Consider the following 19,419-nt stretch of genomic DNA (forward strand, 5'->3'; position numbering starts at 1 on the left):
AAATCAATGGATTTGAAAACCATTGATTTGAATTCTCTTTTTTTTAAATCACTTGCTTGCATGAACATGAAATTTCAAAAAGTGAATTTGAAATCCATTGATTTGAAATATCTTACTTGGCTAAAAAATTGAAAAATTTCAAATCTCATAAAATTATACTATATTATTCTTTATATATTTTCAAATTAAAACAAGTATTATTATTACAAAATAACCTGTACAATTTAAAATAATATAAATTTACATTTTAATTATTTAAATTGTATTAAATACTAAACTTACATATATAAACTTTTTTAAAAAAATATTTAATAACATGCACCAATAAAAAAATTATTATAACACATGTCTAATATCCAACTCAAAATAAAATAGAGTTAATGTATCCAACAACTAAATTCTTCTACGAGCTCGATATTCTTCATACATTTGCATAGCCAAAGTTTTTCGAAACATTGTCCATTCCCTTGTTGTTCGAACTGTCATTATTTGTTCTTCTTGATCACCCGAATCATTTTCGATCACAACCCTTTGTCCTAATTCTTGGTCCACTTCATCTAATAATGGATCTTCCGGCATCTCTTCGCGGATAAAGTTATGTATGATGCAACAAACATTGATGATCCTAATTTGTGTTTTTAGATCATAAAAGCAAGCAGTGCGCAAAATTGCCCATCTTTTTTTAAGCAAACCAAAACTCCTTTCAATTGCATTTCGCGCATAAATGTGTCGAAGATTGAACAATTCTTTATAATATCTTGGAGTGTTCCCTCTCCACTCGTTGAGATGATAACGAGTTGCTCTGAAAGGTGCAAGAAAACCAGGACCATTTGTATATCCAGCATCAACAAGATAATATTCATCTAAACACAATTTACAAAAAATATGAAATTAGAGATGCATACCTTTATTTTAAAAAAGTAAAAAATAAAAACTTATATCAACTCAAGCATTTTTAACTTATTGATATTAACTTTTAAGTCATTATTGTAGTAACCCAGATTCCATTTTAAGATATAATATGTTAAACATGATTAAGGGTTAATAATTAACTGATTCCGGAGTTTAATTTGGGCTTTTGATTTTGGGCCGGATCGGAAGCTCCGAACCCAGATCGGAAGCTCCGATCCTAGCCACTTCGGAACCTCATCGGAAGCACAGAGATCGGAAGCTCCGATCCTGGAACGGAAGTTCCGATCTCCAGCTGCCAGCAATGCTCGATGACTCAGCCGCGAGTTTTGACAAGTGTTGAACGTAGAGCAGATCGGAAGCTCCGATCGCCCGATCGGAAGTTCCGATCCCGACGTGTCACACATGCACGCAGTGAGCTGGATCGGAAGCTCCGATCCTGAAATCGAAAGTTCCGATCCTGGCCGGGAATTTTGCCTATAAATAGGGCTTCTCAGATTCATTTCTAAATACGAATTTCCGAGTTTCTTTCTTCAGTTATATAGAGTGAGATATACACTTGAGGGCCCTATCGGTTATAATAGAGGTTCTGGAATAACCAAGGTGTGGTTATAGTCATCCGGGACTAGCGACTCCAAAGGGCTAATTACGGACGAAGGTATGGTCCGGGAATCTGTTTAAGTTTTGGGGGTACTTATTAGCTTAGTTAAGGCTTATAAAATTTATGTAGTGATACGGTGAACTTTTGAATATAGGCTTGGAACCTAGGATCTTACTTTACTTGAACTAGCCTAGAGGTACGTACACATTGACTGAGATTGCCAGCGAGTATACATGTTTATATGTTGCATTTATTTGGCATTATTATATGGCATGATATATGATTTACCGTTTTCCATATTCATATGTCATGTGCATATACACGTTGAGCCTATACCTTGTTATACCTGACTATAGATTCGCTCAACTCTATACTCGATAGTCTGTCACTGAGAGTACCGCGACGGCGGGGGCATTTATGTCTGTCTACTCTGGTGTACTAGACGAGTGTGGTTGCACCCAGAGATTGATCCGTGCGGTGGCAGCACTCATGTGGCGCCGGTACTGAGCATGATTTTCGGATGACCCGTTACCAGTCATCATGTTGCATGCATCATATATTTACGTGTACTCATGTTTATGTACTGGGCGTTAGCGCTCACGTCCTAGTTGTTATCTTGGACACCCTATTCCATGGGGCGGGTCGCAGGATGGACGGAGCTAGTAGTTCAAGGCAGGACTAGGGAGCAGGAGCCTTGAGGATTTTATTATGCAGCAGGATTCGATATAACTGTATAATGTTTACTGTTAAGTTTTTGATATGGTTGTATCACTACAGATTTAAGCCTGGATTTTATTATTAAGCTGATATGTATTTTATGGTTTTATTTCCGCATGTTTTACTCTGTTAAGTTATTTTGCTGTATTAAGTTTAATGCATGTTATTAGTTGCCAGTTAGTAGGTGATACCATGCAGGGTCACTACATTTTTGGTATCAGAGCATGCTTAGATTTTGGGATTAGTACTTGGGATTTAGAATTAGTTAGAGTAATTCTTGCGCATTTGGGATTTTAATGTGCAATTTTTTTCAGGATATGGCTGACGAGAGTCATGGTAGTGTTGGCCAGGGAGGTGGTCATCATCATCGTCGCCATCATCATCAGGATGATCGACATCGTCATCATGAGGGTAGACGTCGCTATTCTATCAATAAATTCATGCAAGTAGGACTGAAACCCTTGGTGGGAGGCGAGAATCCTGAACAGGCGAGGAGTTGGATGTCTAAACTCGAGAGTACTTTTCGTGCTTTCGATTGTACTGAGAATCAGAAATTGAAAGTTCTAGAATTTGTTCTAGAGGATCGAGCACGTTTTTGGTGGGATGCCAAAGCTGCTCAGGCACGTACTGAGAAAGGACAGGTGACTTGGGGAGATTTCTGTTAGCAGTTCCAAAAATTGTATTTTCCTCCGGCTGTTCGCCAAGCACGATCTATGGAGTTGCTTACTCTGAGGCAAGGATCAATGACTATTGATCAATATCAGCAACGATTTCTTGATCTGCTATCTTTCAGTCCTCATATTAATGAGAGTGATGCATCGAAGTATGATATCTTTCTACAAGGTTTGAACCAAGATATCTACTCTCACGTTGTCGTCTGTGATGACCCGGTATCTTTTGAGACTTTGGTGAACCGTTGCAGTCTTGTGGAGACTAGCAACAGGCGAGCATAGTTGATGATGCCAGCACAGCCTAGTGGCTCTTTTGAGCCTCGAGCTCAATCTGTTGTGCAATTTGGACCTACGTCTTCTTCTACTCCTACTACTTTATCTGGATCTCGTGGTTCACGAGGTATGTTCCGTTTTGGGAAGAAGAAGAAGAAGGAGGAGTTTTGTAGTCATTGTGGAGGGAAGCATCATGCAGCTTCATGTCGGAGAGCTACTGGTGCTTGTTATATTTGCGGTCAGCAGGGACATCTGCAGAGAGATTGTCCTCAGCGCATGGGTTCTGCTAGTGGATCGGGATCACAGGTTGGATCTCATGCTTCTATTGTTCCACGTCAGCAGCTAGCACCACAGAGTTCTTTTGGTTATCGTCCCCAGACTCAAGGGCAGGTGTTTGCTCTGTCTCAGGAGCAGGCTACAGAGGGAAGCGATCGCATGTTGGCAGGTACCTTCCAGTTATGTGGTATTCCTGCACTTGTATTAATTGATACTAGAGCATCGCATTCTTTTATTTCTAGTCGCTTTGTTAAGAGACATAGATTACCTTATGTATCATTAGATATGGATTTAGTTGTATCTACTCCATTGGAGCAAGAGATAGTAACTAAGCATCTAGTGATGGGTTGCCTTCTGGAGTTTGAGGGTAATGTGTTAGCAGCTAATTTGATGATATTAGCGATGACAGATTTTGACTGTATCTTGGGAATAGATATGCTGACTTTGTATCACGCTACTGTGGATTGTTATCAGCGTCTGGTACAGTTTCATCCGGTTGAGGGTGATAGCTGGTATTTTTATGGTGAGGGTGCGCGGCCTCCGATGCCACTTGTTTTGGCTCTGAAGGCATGTCATGTCTTGGAGTCAGGTGGGGAGGGCTACCTCATCTATGCAGTTGATATGTCCATGAGTAGTACGGGTATTGATCAGTTACCGGTTGTCAGCGAGTTTCTTGATGTATTCCCAGATGAGATTCCTGGTTTTCCTCCGGTGCGAGAGGTTGAATTTGGTATTGATTTAGTACCAGGAACTACGCCTATATCCCGAGCACCTTATCGTCTGGCACCGTCAGAGATGAGGGAATTGAAACAGCAATTACAGGATTTGCTTGATAAGGGATATATTCGTCCGAGTGTTTCTCCGTGGGGAGCACCTGTTTTATTTGTCAAGAAGAAAGATGGATCGATGCGATTATGTATTGATTACAGGCAGTTGAATCGTGTCACCATCAAGAATAAGTATCCTTTGCCGCGGATTGATGATCTGTTTGATCAATTACAGGGTACTTCTGTTTACTCGAAGATAGATCTGAGATCTGGATACCATCAGATACGGGTACGAGACTCAGATATATCTACGACTGCTTTCAGAACCAGATACGGGCATTATGAATTTTTGGTGATGCCATTCGGTTTGACGAATGCACCGGCAGTCTTTATGAATCTGATGAATCAGATATTTCGAGAGTATTTGGATAGATTTGTCATCGTCTTCATTGATGATATTCTTGTCTATTCTCATGACAAGGATGAGCATGCACATCATCTAAGGATTGTTTTACAGATGTTACGAGATAAGCAGTTGTATGCGAAATTGAGCAAGTGTGAATTCTGGCTTGATCGGGTAGTGTTTCTCGGTCATGTGATTTCTAATGAAGGGATATCTGTTGATCCTAGTAAGATAGAGGCTGTGCTGAACTGGTCTCGTCCGACGACGGTTGCTGAGATTCGTAGTTTCTTGGGTCTAATTGGATATTACCGTCGGTTCATCGAGAATTTTTCACAGTTGGCCAGGCCTTTGACTCAGCTTACTCGGAAAGATGTTACCTTCATTTGGTCCTCGGATTGTGAGGAGTCATTTCACGAGCTGTGTAGACGTCTTACTACTGCACCTGTGCTAGCTCTACCTTCTGGATCAGGAGGTTATGTTGTCTATACTGATGCCTCTGGTCAGGGGTTAGGATGTGTTCTGACACAGCATGGACATGTTATTGTCTATGCTTCTCGACAGTTGAAGACACATGAGAGTAATTATCCAGTACATGATCTCGAATTAGCCGCCATTGTATTTGCACTCAAGATTTGGAGGCATTATCTTTATGGCGAGAAATTTGAGATATTTACGGATCATAAAAGTTTGAAGTATTTATTCACTCAGGCGGAGTTGAATATGCGACAGAGACGCTGGATGGATCTTCTGAAGGATTATGATTGTGAAATTAAATATCATCCAGGTTCTGTTAATCTTACTGCTGATGCCTTGAGTCGGCAGGTGAGACTTTCTGCACTTCAGACTAATGAAATATCTCATATGATTCAAGAGTGTTGTTCATTGAGTTTTACGCTCAAGCACAAGAAAGGGAGGAATGAGATTCGTTTGTATACTATTCTATCTGAGCCAGCATTGTATTCTCGGATCAGAGATGCTCAGATATCTGATGTTAAGACTCAGAATTTGGCACATCTGGCCAATGGAGTTAATACATCTGGATTCTATTTTCAAGCAGATGGTTTATTGTGCTTATCTAATCGAGTGGTTGTACCTAATGTTACGGAGCTCAGGAATGATATTCTTTCTCAAGCTCATAGGAGTCGATTATCAGTCCATCCTGAAAGCATGAAAATGTATAAGGACTTGCGAACTAGATTCTGGTGGAAAGGGATGAAGCGAAGTGTGTATCAATTTGTTTCAAGATGTTTGGTTTGTCAACAGGTCAAGGCTGAACACCGATGACCAGGTGGATTACTGCAGAATCTTGAGATTCCCGAATGGAAGTGGGAGCACGTAACTATGGATTTTGTCACCCACTTGCCTATGACGTCACGTCAGTGTGATGCTATCTGGGTCGTTGTTGACCATCTGACAAAATCAGCACATTTCATTCCTTACAACTGGGAGTATTCTTATGATCGCATGACACGCTTATATGTCCAGGAGATAGTGCGATTGCATGAAATTCCAGTGAGCATAGTCAGTGATAGAGACTCGCGATTTACCTCACGTTTTTGGGGGTAGTTTTCAGGAGGCGTTGGATACCACTCTGAGTTTGAGCACTGCATATCATCCGGAGACTGACGGGCAGTCAGAACGGACGATTCGTACGCTGGAGGATATGCTACGTTCTTCTGTCATGGATTTTGGCTTATCTTGGCAGGATCAGTTACCTTTGATCGAATTTGCCTACAATAACAGTTATCATCGTAGTATTGATATGGCACCTTTCGAGGCATTGTACGATCGACGGTGTCGTACTCCGTTATTCTGGGATGAAGTCGGGGAACGACAAGTCGAGGGTCCTGAATTGGTGCAACAGATTGTAGACAAGGTAGATTTGATCAAGCATGGGATCAAAGTTGCTCAAGATAGACAAGCCAGTTATGCTAATATTCGTCGCAGGCCACTTCAGTTTGAGCCTGGTGAATATGTGTTTCTCCGAGTATCACCTTTCAAAAAGGTGATGAGATTCGGCGTGAAAGGCAAGTTGTCTCCTCGTTTTATTGGACCTTTCCAGATACTGGAAAAGATCGGAGATGTTGCATATCGTTTGGCTTTACCGCCAAATCTTTCCAGTATACATAATATTTTTCATGTGTCGTTACTTCGACAGTATATAGCTGATGAATCTCATGTGATTCAGTCTACTGATATTCAGCTAGAGTCAGATCTGTCTTTTGTTGAACGACCAATCCGTATCCTAGACAGGAAGGAGAAAGTTCTTCGGAACAAAACTATACCACTTGTGATGGTACAGTGGCAGCGCCGAGACGTTGAAGAAGCAACTTGGAAAACTGAAAGTCGTATGCAAGCGGAATATCCTGAGTTGTTTGCTTTGTACTTTTGATTTACCCTGTAAGATGTAATTACAGTTATTGTAATAAAACATGGTTTGATGTTTCATATTGTTATCTTGATTTGTCTTTAGATGTTATTTCGCGGACGAAATATCTAAAGGTGGGGAGAATGTAGTAACCCAGATTCCATTTTAAGATAATAATATGTTAAACATGATTAAGGGTTAATAATTAACTGATTCCGGAGTTTAATTTGGGCTTTTGATTTTGGGCCGGATCGGAAGCTCCGAACCCAGATCGGAAGCTCCGATCCTAGCCACTTCGGAACCTCATCGGAAGCACAGAGATCGGAAGCTCCGATCCTGGAACGGAAGTTTCGATCTTCAGCTGCCAGCAATGCTCGATGACTCAGCCGCGAGTTTTGACAAGTGTTGAACGTAGAGCAGATCGGAAGCTCCGATCGCCCGATCGGAAGTTCCGATCCCGACGTGTCACACATGCACGCAGTGAGCTGGATCGGAAGCTCCGATCCTGAAATCGAAAGTTCCGATCCTGGCCGGGAATTTTGCCTATAAATAGGGCTTCTCAGATTCATTTCTAAATACGAATTCCCGAGTTTCTTTATTCAGTTATATAGTGTGAGATATACACTTGAGGGCCCTATCGGTTATAATAGAGGTTCTGGAATAACCAAGGTGTGGTTATAGTCATCCGGGACTAGCGACTCCAAAGGGCTAATTACGGAAGAAGGTATGGTCCGGGAATCTGTTTAAGTTTTGGGGGTACTTATTAGCTTAGTTAAGGCTTATAGAATTTATGTAGTGATACGGTGAAATTTTGAATATAGGCTTGGAACCTAGGATCCTATTTTACTTGAACTAGCCTAGAGGTACGTACACATTGACTGAGATTGCCAGCGAGTATACATGTTTATATGTTGCATTTATTTGGCATTATTATATGGCATGATATATGATTTACCGTTTTCCATATTCATATGTCATGTGCATATACACGTTGAGCCTATACCTTGTTATACCTGACTATAGAGCCGCTCAGCTCTATACTCGATAGTCTGTCACTGAGAGTACCGCGACGGCGGAAACATTTATGTCTGTCTACTCTGGTGTACTAGACGAGTGTGGTTGCACCCAAAGGTTGATCCGTGTGGTGGCAGCACTCATGTGGTGCCGGTACTGAGCATGATTTTCGGATGACCCATTACCAGTCATCATGTTGCATGCATCATATATTTACGTGTACTCATGTTTATGTACTGGGCGTTAGCACTCACGTCCTAGTTATTATCTTAGACACCCTATTCCATGGGGCAGGTCGCAGGATGGACGGAGCTAGTAGTTCAAGGCAGGACTAGGGAGCAGGAGCCTTAAGGATTTTATTATGCAGCAGGATTCGATATAGCTGTATAATGTTTACTGTTAAGTTTTCGATATGGTTGTATCACTACAGATTTAAGCCTGGATTTTATTACTAAGCTGATATGTATTTTATGGTTTTATTTCCGCATGTTTTACTCTGTTAAGTTATTTTGCTGTATTAAGTTTAATGCATGCTATTAGTTGTCAGTTAGTAGGTGATACCATGCAGGGTCACTACAATTATGTCTACTTATTGCATCACGTAGTACTCGAGCATCTGAAGCGGATCCCTCCCATCCAGGTAGCACATATAAAAATTTCAAGTTAGCATCACATGCTCCTAAGACATTAGTACACAAATCACCTTTTCTACTCCTATATCGACTCCGATCTTGAGCGGGAACTGTGAGTTTGATAAATGTTCCATCTAAAGCTCCCACTGCATTCTAGAGTTCTTAATAATCAGTTCAAAGACAGATGGAAAAATACATAAAATATTTATAATTAATTTAAAATTTACCAAGAACCATTTCTACTTGTCAAGATCTCTTTCGTGACGAATTTCACTTGATTGCTGCTTAATATAAAGCTTTCCTATTTTCAAGACCGCCCACAAAACTATATGAAATTGTCTGCTAACAGTTTCTCCAGAGCGTCCAAATACGGATTTAATAGTACTATGTTTTTTATCATGTCTTATAATATGTAAAAAAGATGCCACAATTTCTTCTAATGTTACATTTTTTGTAACATTTAAATCTCATTCACAACGCAATATATGACACAACCTATTAAATCCTCTAATGTTTATACGCAACTGGCTCATACAAGTAGGATCATGACTTAAACATTTCATCCAAATTGACCTTTGATAAGCCCTTATATGATAATCACTCGTTGACATATCTTTGATCATCTATCTTTGACGATGCCAAGTTCCAATAATTATCATAAGAACATTTACCAATAAAATAATTATATATGTCTCTTCGTCATTCTTTTCAAATTCATCTCGTGAACGTTTTCTTCCTGTCAGCACATCTTTTTCAACAATGTTCATTGATCCTAAATTTAAAATACAATATAAACGTTGATAATAAAATAAAATAGCTTTGAATCATAAACATGATACTATTAACGTATATCAATCAAGTCTCACATATCCATAAACATCAATGAATTCAAGAAAAAAAAAAAAAAGATCATGCTCAATTGGTAGAACCATGTTATATATCAATCAAGTTTCACCTCCATTAAAATTTTCTGCACTCGGTTTTCATTTAAAGTTGAAAAGTAAGTGAATCGTGCATTAAAAAAATATCAGTGATCACCAATTAAACACAAGGAATCACACACCAGCTATCTTGAATAGACAACAATATCGACAAAAAGAGCACCAATAACTACTAAAAACCAGTGTCCAAGTGAATGACAATAATAATGAGCAAGACAAGGAAAGGTCTCTGATGAAGATAAGCTGGCTAGAAGTAAGTAGGTTAGCTTGTTCTAGAGGTCAAATCAGATTACAATTATTACTATTATTTCCTGCATTTTTCTTGATGATATAGAATGTAAAAATGAAAACAACAATGCAAACATTGACCACAATCTCATGCTCTGAAGATGTCAAACCAATTCAAATCTCAACTACAGCTAAAAACTGCAACAGAATTATGCAAGATGAATAAAAAGCTAAGAAAATATTTACACATAAAACAAAGAATTTGATCCGCAATATGTTAAATATTCAATTCAATTACTTATCATAAGCTAATAATTCAAGATTCAAGCCGATTTCCAAATGTGAGAGGAAGTGGAAATCAAGAGTTCACAAATCTTGTTCAGTCTACCACATAAATCATTCGAGTTAATTTTAAAAATTTATCGATTCAAAGCAGACTAGCCACATAAAATAAAAATAATGCTCAAGGGAAGTGACGAGAATCAATTATTTTGTTAGAATTTGGAATTAAATTTTGAAGTGCTTTCGATTTCTCTTTGATCCCACTTCTCCTCCTCTGGCCATTAGTCCAATCAAATAACCATAAGGTAAAATCTTCATCATAAAATCCAAACTAACACCAAGGAAAACGAACCTTTTCTGACAAATTTTTTGCTGCTCTACTTCTCTTGGAAAAAGAAGAACGAGGTATAGCCGGATTCACTTGACCTTCAGAAGCTTCAGATCCCTACATAGCATATTGTTTTGACATAAAAAAATCAAAATTCCAAACTTAAAGTGAGTGATTACCGACAAGATTCATTAGATCCTAGAATGGAAAATGGTAGTTATCAATTGATGATATAAATGTCTAAACAAAAGATAACCCGAATGAAATCTAAATCTTGCCCCAAATTCAATCCTCCAATCACCAAAACCAGTTTCACGAAATTGGAAAGCAAGAAGATATATGCTTTTAAAATAGACTCGTACGTGAATAAAGACGAGGAAAGCCACTTGATAAATTAAAAAAAAAGCAAGAATCCACAGAGAGAGGGACAGTCCACAAAACGTTGGAAACTGGAAATATTTTAGCAAATCTAAATTCAAGTTACCTCAAAGCTGGAAACCAACTTTTTCACTCTATTAGAAGGTTTAATCTCATCAGAATCTTTTGGGAAGAAACTGCTGTAGTAAAAAAAATTGATCCTAGAGGAGGACTCCGCCACCGCGCGCAGTCGATGCCCCTCCGGAGCTTAACAAGCCACCGGCAATCGGAAGAAGAAACGAGAAAAGAGAGCAAGCGGAGCGGAGAGGAGAAGAGAAGATTTCGAATGAGCCGATATAAGGATGGATTCAAATCCCCTAATTTTTTAAGGTATAAATCGGTGGGCCAAATAAACAGATTTGAGATATCAAATTCATGGTAACAACCAAGCAGATGTGGTGGATTTGGGCTGTGAATTTGAAATCCAAATCAGCCCAAATCCTCTGTATTATCGTCGTCATCACTCACAATTAGAGTCAATTTCCTTTAGACTTCTTTATTCCCTTTGAATGTCCAGTAGGAGGTTTGGACTGTCTAGTCTGCCTTTCATCTTCTTCAAGTTTGACTTGAAGCAATTCAGTGGAATCCAGGGCGTTCCGTTTGATAAAGCCAATGATGAATGCATCATTCATGACTTTGACAGGAGTTAGCGGTTTATCCATGACAATTTCAGCTTTTAAATAGATTTAGCAGCTAGCAGATTTGAATAGCAAATCCATGTGACTAGTGCTTCCCGCGCACCATCTCAAAAAAGATATGAAAAAGAATATATGACCATTTGATTTGTATCCGGAGGCAATTAGAACCATGACCTACAGCTTCTCCAGAGTGATTTTCTCAAAGGTTCATGCTTTGGCTAACAAACTCTTAGCCACGATGTTGGCTAGCAATCAGAAATCTATTTTTAAGTCCATCTTTGGGCCCGGAGCCCTGAAGGGAGCGCCAGAGAGAGTGAATTGTTGCGCCCAAATATCCATATTTCCATCGAACACATCAGAAAGTTTGTTTGCTCCGGCGGTGGGCAGTTCGAAAGAATCTCCAAATATCACTTGAGAGATAGAGTAGTTAGAACCTGAAACAGTGTTGTAGATGCAACCATGTTGTACTGATTTTGCATCAAATTATTAGATTTGCGCCCATTTTTATAGGCCATGGATCGGCCGGTCCGAACTGCACATAATTTTCCACGCGTAAAAAGAATTTTGGCACCTCTGGAGTCCAATGAATTTGGACGGTCCGAACTGGTTCAGCCCCTTCCGAACTGTTCGGGCTCCCCTAGCTGATTTTAAACTTATTTTTCACAAAAATAACGACTTAATCTGTTTTAACATTTTAAATATGTTATGTCAATATTATAACGTAAAACGAAACTCGAGTCACTGTAGAAGATGATCTCTGCACTTGGAAGAATCTTGATCACAATCTCAATAAAAAAATCCGCGTAAGACCTTGAAATTTTCGACTCTCCCCTCACAAGCCTTAGCAGCCCCTCCTTTTTTTCTTCTGGTGTTTTACGTGAATGATTTCTTTCTTTGTTTTTTCAGACTTTAAAAGTCCTACTCAGTCGTAAAAATTAAAAATGCTGACAATTAGTTTACTCAAAAATAAGTTTTAAATAATAAATGGAGTATTAGAAGATTTTAACTTACAAATTATCGATTCCATTATTATTTTTTATTTATTTCTTTTTAAGAAAAGGCCCATCCTTTCTTAAAATTTCATCATAAAAATCATAAATAAAAGCTTTGCCATACTCGGTATCTTCCTCCAGAATTCACCTAAAAATCTTATTCTGAAAATCATCAAAATTATATTGTAAATCATTAAAACCTAACTTTAAATTTAATTCACTAAATAAATTTACGCAAACAATAAAATAATTTCGTACCGTCTAGATAGTTATTTATAATTTCCGAGTATTACACTATTGACTAACAACTGTTCCACTACAAAAGTTATAATTAATTTTGACTTAGGCGAGTTTCTCCTTGCAAAGTCTAACAAATTCCAGTATAACAAAAGACATCACGAATAGAGCACAATATTGAGACCGTCCTCACTTAGATGCGTGACTCAAGTACACCACCGAACATAAATTAGCTACATATGCACCCAGTCGCCAAATTAGCCTCTGCTTGCTTAGCCATCTGTAGAACTCCAACTTCTTGTAACCTCCATTTCTTGGCGCACCCTCTCTTAATACATCCACAAATTACTTGGAACGGGTCACCAAAACGAACTCGATGATAAGATAACTGCATTGGAGCGAGTAGCATTGGAGGTAAAAGCAACATCTATGAAATACCATGTCTCATGCCACTGGCAACCTCTACTTATTAACACATATTATGCAAATTGTGATGATTCAAAACAGCTAAACTTCATATAATGTTCAAAGCCAAATTATTTGGTTTCTGGAAATTAATCTCAGCAAATAGTAAAATGCTTACCAGACAGCATGAAATCAGATTCCTATAGTCAATCACTATCAGCATCAGAAATGTATCTGCTGATGTCAAAGGGCTTGTTCTTTGAGACCGGGTTATTCATTTCAGATACATATCCTCTATTCATTGGTGCAAAGGCTGAAAATTTAATATAATCAAGATCACAACTCAAAAATACAAACAAACAAAAAAACGAAGTGAGAACGAAAAGTATCCCTACTGTAACATTTAATCAAAAGCTCATTAAGTTCTATAAATTATCACACCATAATATCATACATTAGTAAACAGAGAATCCCCTCCTTGGGGTAAATAATCATATTCAGCTGACATGTGCTACTGAGATTATCATCTATCATATATCAGATGCTAAACTGTAACGTGTAAGAACCATAAACCAACCAAACCTTTTTCTCTCATTCTTCTCTCTCTGTCATATTCAAACTTATCACGGAGTTGGCTGACCATTTCACGTGAATCAATTCCCTTGTTCCTCACTGCAACTTGATCCTGCAGGTAAAAATCAAATTCTCATGCTATACAAGTAAAAATTTTTCAGAAACTTTTCTCTCAAATAGAGTCTCCCCATCCAATGGTGGGGAGATGAAAGGAAAATTACTCTAGGTGCGGCATACCTCAAAGTACAACCATGATTCACGACAAAGTACATAAGAACATACGTGCCAATTATCTGTGTGCGTTACAGTAACTAGATCAACCTCGTTAGAAAAGGTTTTTATAATTACAGATAAAGTATCGACAAGGTAGCAGTATGTTCGTCATTGAAAAAATAAACTTATTTGCATTTGAAAATACGGAGAAAATCTTTATTATATATAAAATCTACAACTCGCTATAACATTAAACAATAGAAAAGCAGCATGTCCAAACAATTACCGTCATTTGAAAATCTCGAGGTTGTCTTCTCCTGCAATAAGAGAGATCATCAAATGTAATGCATAATTATTTTTAGTAAGACCATATCTTTGGTTTTAGGAAGAGTAAGTTCATCTCTCTCTGAAGCAACAAGAACAACCAGAAAACACGACAAGATAAAAATCAATAAATCCCTCTTCGAGTGTAAAATTTTCAACAACCGAATTAAATCGCATTGACAAAACAATTTCTTCCTTATGACCAGTAACAAAGACTAGCACCCTGTAGAATTTTGTTTTAAGAACATAAATATATATCATCAAACCTGTTAGGATTGAAATCTTCTTCATCATCGTCATCAGAATCATATTTCGCATGATCTTGAGCAAGCTTCCTGGAGTACCCTTCATTCCAGTACAACCTTTCCCAGTTCTCTCGAAGCTCATTATATAATTCCATGTATCTTTTGCACCAAGGTTCATGCTCCTTCCAATTGGAAAAATAAGAACAATTAAACATTCAATCAAACAGATAAATAATCAAGTAATATAAAAATGTAAAGATCAAGTGATCAACATTGAATAATTAAGCAAACAGACAACCCTAAAAGGAAAATAGCAAAGAACAATGATAAAATGAGTCTTTCTAAACTGAGGCATGCCTCTTCTCATAAAAAGAGTTGAAATCATTCTGCACTCAATAAAGAAAGAACTTATGGTTTAGAGGGTGTTTGGTTGAGCTTATAAGCTCTACAAAACAACTTATAAGCCGTTTCTGGAGCTTATAAGCTGTTTGATGCTTATAAGCTCTTCCAATTTGTTTGGCAATAATTTGGTTAAACAGCTCAGTCAAAATAAGTTGTTTGAGACTTATAAGTTGTTTTTAAAAAAGTTGGAATGACTCTACTTTTTTTAAAAAATATCTTATTTTAAAATTTTACTTCACTAAAATAGCATTCTATATTTCCATAAATCCTCGACATGTCCTCCAATTATTAAATATTTTTAAAAAATGAAATTTCGAAAGATTATCATTTTTTAAAAATGAAATTTCCAAAGAATATCAATATCTTTAATTTATTAAAAATAAGTTCTTCCAAATACTTTAACAACTTATATTTAAAATAAGTCGTGAGTCGTGACAGCTCATAAACTCCTAAACCAGCTCATAAGCTCTAAGAGCTTATTAGCTGTTTTTGACCCGAAACTATTTATTATTATTTTTTATAAATAATTTAAAATGATTTGATACATTTTTATGTATTGTATGTTTAAATAAAAAAAATTATTGTATTTTGATACAATAGATTTTCATCATTTAATGTTTATTTTGTCTAATTTTGATTTAAAAATAATTTTTATTTTTTGTAGCAAGTATACTTTAAATTTGCTAAAACTAGAATTTCAAATTTAAATTATGATAAGCTTAGATTTTTTTTATTATGTATTTAAATTACATATTACTATTATTATTGTGTGACTTGAATTTTTATTTAATTATTTTGCTAAAAAAATGAAAAATCGGGTTGATTCGGGTTAGCGGGGTTAGATAGGTTCAGGTTCGGGTTAGTCATTTTCGGGTTGATTCGGGTTCGGGTTGGGGAATTTTCTGTGATATATTATGCCAACCCGACCCGTACCCAACCGATCCACCCGAATTGACATCCCTAATATTTAGTGGGTACTAAAGGTTCCGTCTGCGAATATCTTATCTGCTTTTTGTAATTATATGACATGATCCTTATATATATATATATATATATATATAATATGATCTCGTTTCTTATAAAAAAAAAAAGAATATGTTGAGATAATGGGATCAAATGATATTATTTCGATTATGATAAATTTGTTACAGAATTAGCGTCGTATAAAGATGTCAGAAATGATTCTAGTGTTTTTTTTTTGAAATAAATTCTAGTGTTATTAGTGTCTGACGGTTGAATATATTCCCATCTGAATAAAAAGGTACCGATTGTATTAAAAAAAATGAGGGGAGTCAAACTGAAAGTAAGAGTTTTAGCTTTCTAGACATTTGTATGTAAAAGTAGGTGTGAGAGCTGATAGCTGAATTTGAATTGCTTTTTGTTCCAAAAAGAAATTGAGGCAGAAACTTAGGGCACGCATGATTCGTATGAAAAAATATTAATTGGTGCTATTCACATATAACCTGTGGAATGTTGTAACAGTTTCATGCATATCCAAAATAGAATATAACCCAACCGTGCAATGCCTGATGGCCCTGATCTCACAATTGTCAGGCTTATGCAAAAGATATTACACCCCAACCATGCATAGTCTTTTGTAGAACCTTAAGAGGTTGAATATTTTTATCTGTCATAATCATAAATAATCAAATATTGGATGAAATTGGCCAAATTGTCTGTTTTTGTGATGGTGGATTTATTCCTTGATTTTGAGTCTAATGGATCAAAAGGTTTCATCCCAGTAAGTATAACCAGAGAACTAATTATATCCCAGCATCCCATAATTTGATTTAGATGGTAATTTATGCTTGAAATCGCATTGAGTTTTTTATTATTTAATAATATACTTCAATGACATTTCGATGTAGGAGCAAATTCATGCCTTTTCCCATGCTTGAATCAATAATCTTTTTATTATAAGAATAAAATGGTGTTTGACCAAACATCTCTGGTCAATCCGGGTTGACCCGAACCCGATAATTTTTAGGGTTAGCTTTCGGGTCCAACCCAATTCAACCCGAACCCAAAAACCCCCAACCCTAACCAGATATTTTTCAGGTCGATTCGTGTCAAGTTGACGGGTTGAGTTCATTTTTTACACCCCTGCTAAATATCAAAAAGATACAACACTTCAATCTCACACTAAATCTAGAATCGAGAACATAGCAAACTCTTTATGATTCTTAATCCATGTAGAGGCCCTCAGTTTGATCTTTTCCTAACACATAACTCCCGATTCCGCTTTATCTTTTTCAAGAAATTTCTTGTTCCTCTCCAGCCAAACGTACCAACAAATATAATGAATCAACACCGTCCAAAGTAGTCTCCCCCTCTTACCAAGCTTGCGCCCTAGATCACACGAAAATAAATCCTTTGTTGACCTCGGAGTTACCCACAAGAAACTCAACTCCGCCAGAGCCCTATGCCAAAGGCCATTGGTGAAAGGACAGTGAAAGAAAATGTTGTCCTGTGTCTCCACCTCCCGGTGAAAAAGCACACACCAACTTGGACTTAGAGAACAAGAGGGCCAACGCTTTTGCAATGTCTCAAAGGTTGGAAGCTTTCCTTGAACTGCAACCCACGAAAAAAGTTGAACCTTCGATAGAATAGGCATTTTCCAAATGAAACGAAACAATGGGAATGAAGGGAAATCCCTATCAATGGGAATAAAAGGAAATCCCTATCCGGGAAAGAAGACCCATAGAAAGATTTAACCGAGAAAAGACCCGAAGAATCCCCACCCACTTCCTAAAATCCGACACCCCTGCCCCCACCCACTTCCTAAAATCTGACGCCCCTGCCTCCCACAACCGATTTCTACCACCAAGTCAACCATCTCTTCTTCTTCACAATTAAAACCCATCAAGACACATCTCAACGTATCCACCTAACTATATTCAACATTTCAACTTTACAGACTAGTTCCCATATAGCCAATAAACCTCAATACCTTTGAATGCTCGCTCTTAATGCCTATAATCTTGCACTTCTTCTCTTAGGCACATGCACAGAGTTTACCATCCCAAACTTAACTTCTTTGTTTCTTTATACATAGGCAGCAAGTGTCGCTCGAGCACCACATCCTATCACAGAGAAACAAACTATTTCATCAAGCTGGTCATCGCCCATAGTGGCTTTAATCATCCATCTTAATTTGGAAAACCAAAAACTCCACAAAGTTGGTTGTTCATAAGTAGGGTTAATTTCATGAATTCGTGTAGGGACCCAGATCAACTAAAGGTTCCACAATGGGCTTTGACAATGCAAAGCTCAACGTAGCTATAATATTGTAAATCTTCCAAACCCAACAAGGCTGACCCATCTAACAGGGATGTTAATTCTATGATTCCACTTTATGGGTATTACACTTTTTTACGTGAAGAACTTGAAATACACTAGCTGTCTACCCGACAAACAAAATAGACATTTTTATCCGTTCTTTACTCATGTATAAGTTATACACCCGCCCCCGCCCAAACAAAAAACTTTATTTCACTGCAAACTGCTTTGCACATTTGGGACAATTGAACTCGGCAATTACAAAGTCAACCGAAACCTAAAATGCATGGCAACAATGACATCCACCCCTAGAAAAAAAAAAATTAATCGACGAAAATTAATCCAAATCAAATTACGCACAACTTTTCCCATCTGTAAATTAACCGTCGAATGTACAAGGCACATTTCTTCAATTCCTTTTTCATCAGTACCATAATTAATTTCACGTAGATAATCACGAAAATGTGTGACCATTCTAAGCACGAAAAAACAAGAGCCAGCATATTTAATCGACTGAATCAAAAAGATAACTAACAGATTCCTTGAGAACGAGACGCGTGCGCCTCATGAACTGCTCTCGGAGCTGCTTGCGGCGTTTGTTAGGAATATTATCCCTAGGAATAACAAACCGTTCTCTGAGAGGCACGTTTTCCCCTATTTCCTGCATCTCACCGTCTACTACCCACCATTCCGACTTTTCGTCCACCTTTTTAAAAGCAGATGAAGGAGAAAACTTGGATCGCCTCCGAGTGCGCGAAGATGGTGTGCCAGATCCCGCATCGGTTCGAGCCGAACGGAGTTGGAGAGCGAACAGGAGGCCTGCACGAGAACTTTCAACTCGCCTAGAGAGACAGAGCATTGAAAACAGCGGGCAGACGCTTGGATTGTGCGGCGGAAAGCGGTGGCGCCGCGGTGCTGTGATTGTGTGTCTGCTCGGTTCAATTTAATAGAGAAGCCTCATTTCTATTTTAATAATTAATAATTTAATTAGGTCAATCAAAGGCTTTAATTCTTTTGGTTTCAACAGATAAAAGTTAACACATGTTTTTTTTTTAAAATAAAAGAAAAAAAAGTGCTTTCACTATCTTAAATGTGTTTAGATAAATTTTAAGTGTTTTTAAAAGCATTTAATTAAATCAAAATAAATGCTTTTTAAAAAGCTAATATTTATAGCTTTTTAAATACTTTTTTTATAATTCAACTTTAAAAAAATTATTTTCAATCTATTCATTCAAACACAAAATTATTTCAGCTTTTACTTAAAAATATATTTTTAAAACCCAA

At 37.4% G+C, this 19,419-nt stretch overlaps 2 protein-coding genes across 2 annotated transcripts; both read right to left on the reverse strand.

Moving 5' to 3' along the window:
• Positions 1–325: 325 nt before the first annotated feature.
• Positions 326–13,121, reverse strand: LOC140889883 (uncharacterized). Its single transcript, XM_073297624.1, has 5 exons — positions 12,932–13,121; positions 10,895–11,034; positions 10,435–10,527; positions 8,703–8,784; positions 326–863 (listed from the first exon to the last, which is right to left on the reverse strand). Exons 1-5 carry the CDS (start codon positions 13,119–13,121, stop codon positions 394–396), a joined length of 975 nt encoding a protein of 324 aa, XP_073153725.1. The 3' UTR covers positions 326–393.
• Positions 12,651–19,086, reverse strand: LOC140887572 (uncharacterized). Its single transcript, XM_073294898.1, has 6 exons — positions 18,671–19,086; positions 14,476–14,636; positions 14,172–14,202; positions 13,682–13,784; positions 13,278–13,412; positions 12,651–13,082 (listed from the first exon to the last, which is right to left on the reverse strand). The coding sequence occupies exons 1-5, from the start codon at positions 18,992–18,994 to the stop codon at positions 13,306–13,308; spliced, it is 726 nt and encodes a 241-aa protein (XP_073150999.1). The 5' UTR covers positions 18,995–19,086; the 3' UTR covers positions 12,651–13,082; positions 13,278–13,305.
• Positions 19,087–19,419: the final 333 nt, after the last annotated feature.

The sequence above is a fragment of the Henckelia pumila genome, chromosome 3 (genome assembly GCF_033568475.1).
Source record: "Henckelia pumila isolate YLH828 chromosome 3, ASM3356847v2, whole genome shotgun sequence".
Lineage (NCBI taxonomy): Eukaryota > Viridiplantae > Streptophyta > Magnoliopsida > Lamiales > Gesneriaceae > Henckelia > Henckelia pumila.

Bases quoted from the DNA above. Each gene is read 5' to 3' on its own strand.
- LOC140887572 (XM_073294898.1), bottom strand. From the start codon at position 18,994: ATGCTCTGTCTCTCTAGGCGAGTTGAAAGTTCTCGTGCAGGCCTCCTG. The intron at 14,637-18,670 runs GTTAGTTATCTT...TCCAATTGGAAG, and splicing joins GTCTCGTTCTCAAGGAATCT to GAGCATGAACCTTGGTGCAA. The intron at 14,203-14,475 runs GTTTGATGATAT...CTCTTATTGCAG, and splicing joins GAAGATTTCAATCCTAACAG to GAGAAGACAACCTCGAGATT.
- LOC140889883 (XM_073297624.1), bottom strand. From the start codon at position 13,121: ATGTTGCTTTTACCTCCAATGCTACTCGCTCCAATGCAGTTATCTTAT. The intron at 10,528-10,894 runs GTAACTTGAATT...TATGCTATGTAG, and splicing joins AGTTGGTTTCCAGCTTTGAG to GGATCTGAAGCTTCTGAAGG. The intron at 8,785-10,434 runs GTTCGTTTTCCT...TAAGAACTCTAG, and splicing joins CAAAAAATTTGTCAGAAAAG to AATGCAGTGGGAGCTTTAGA.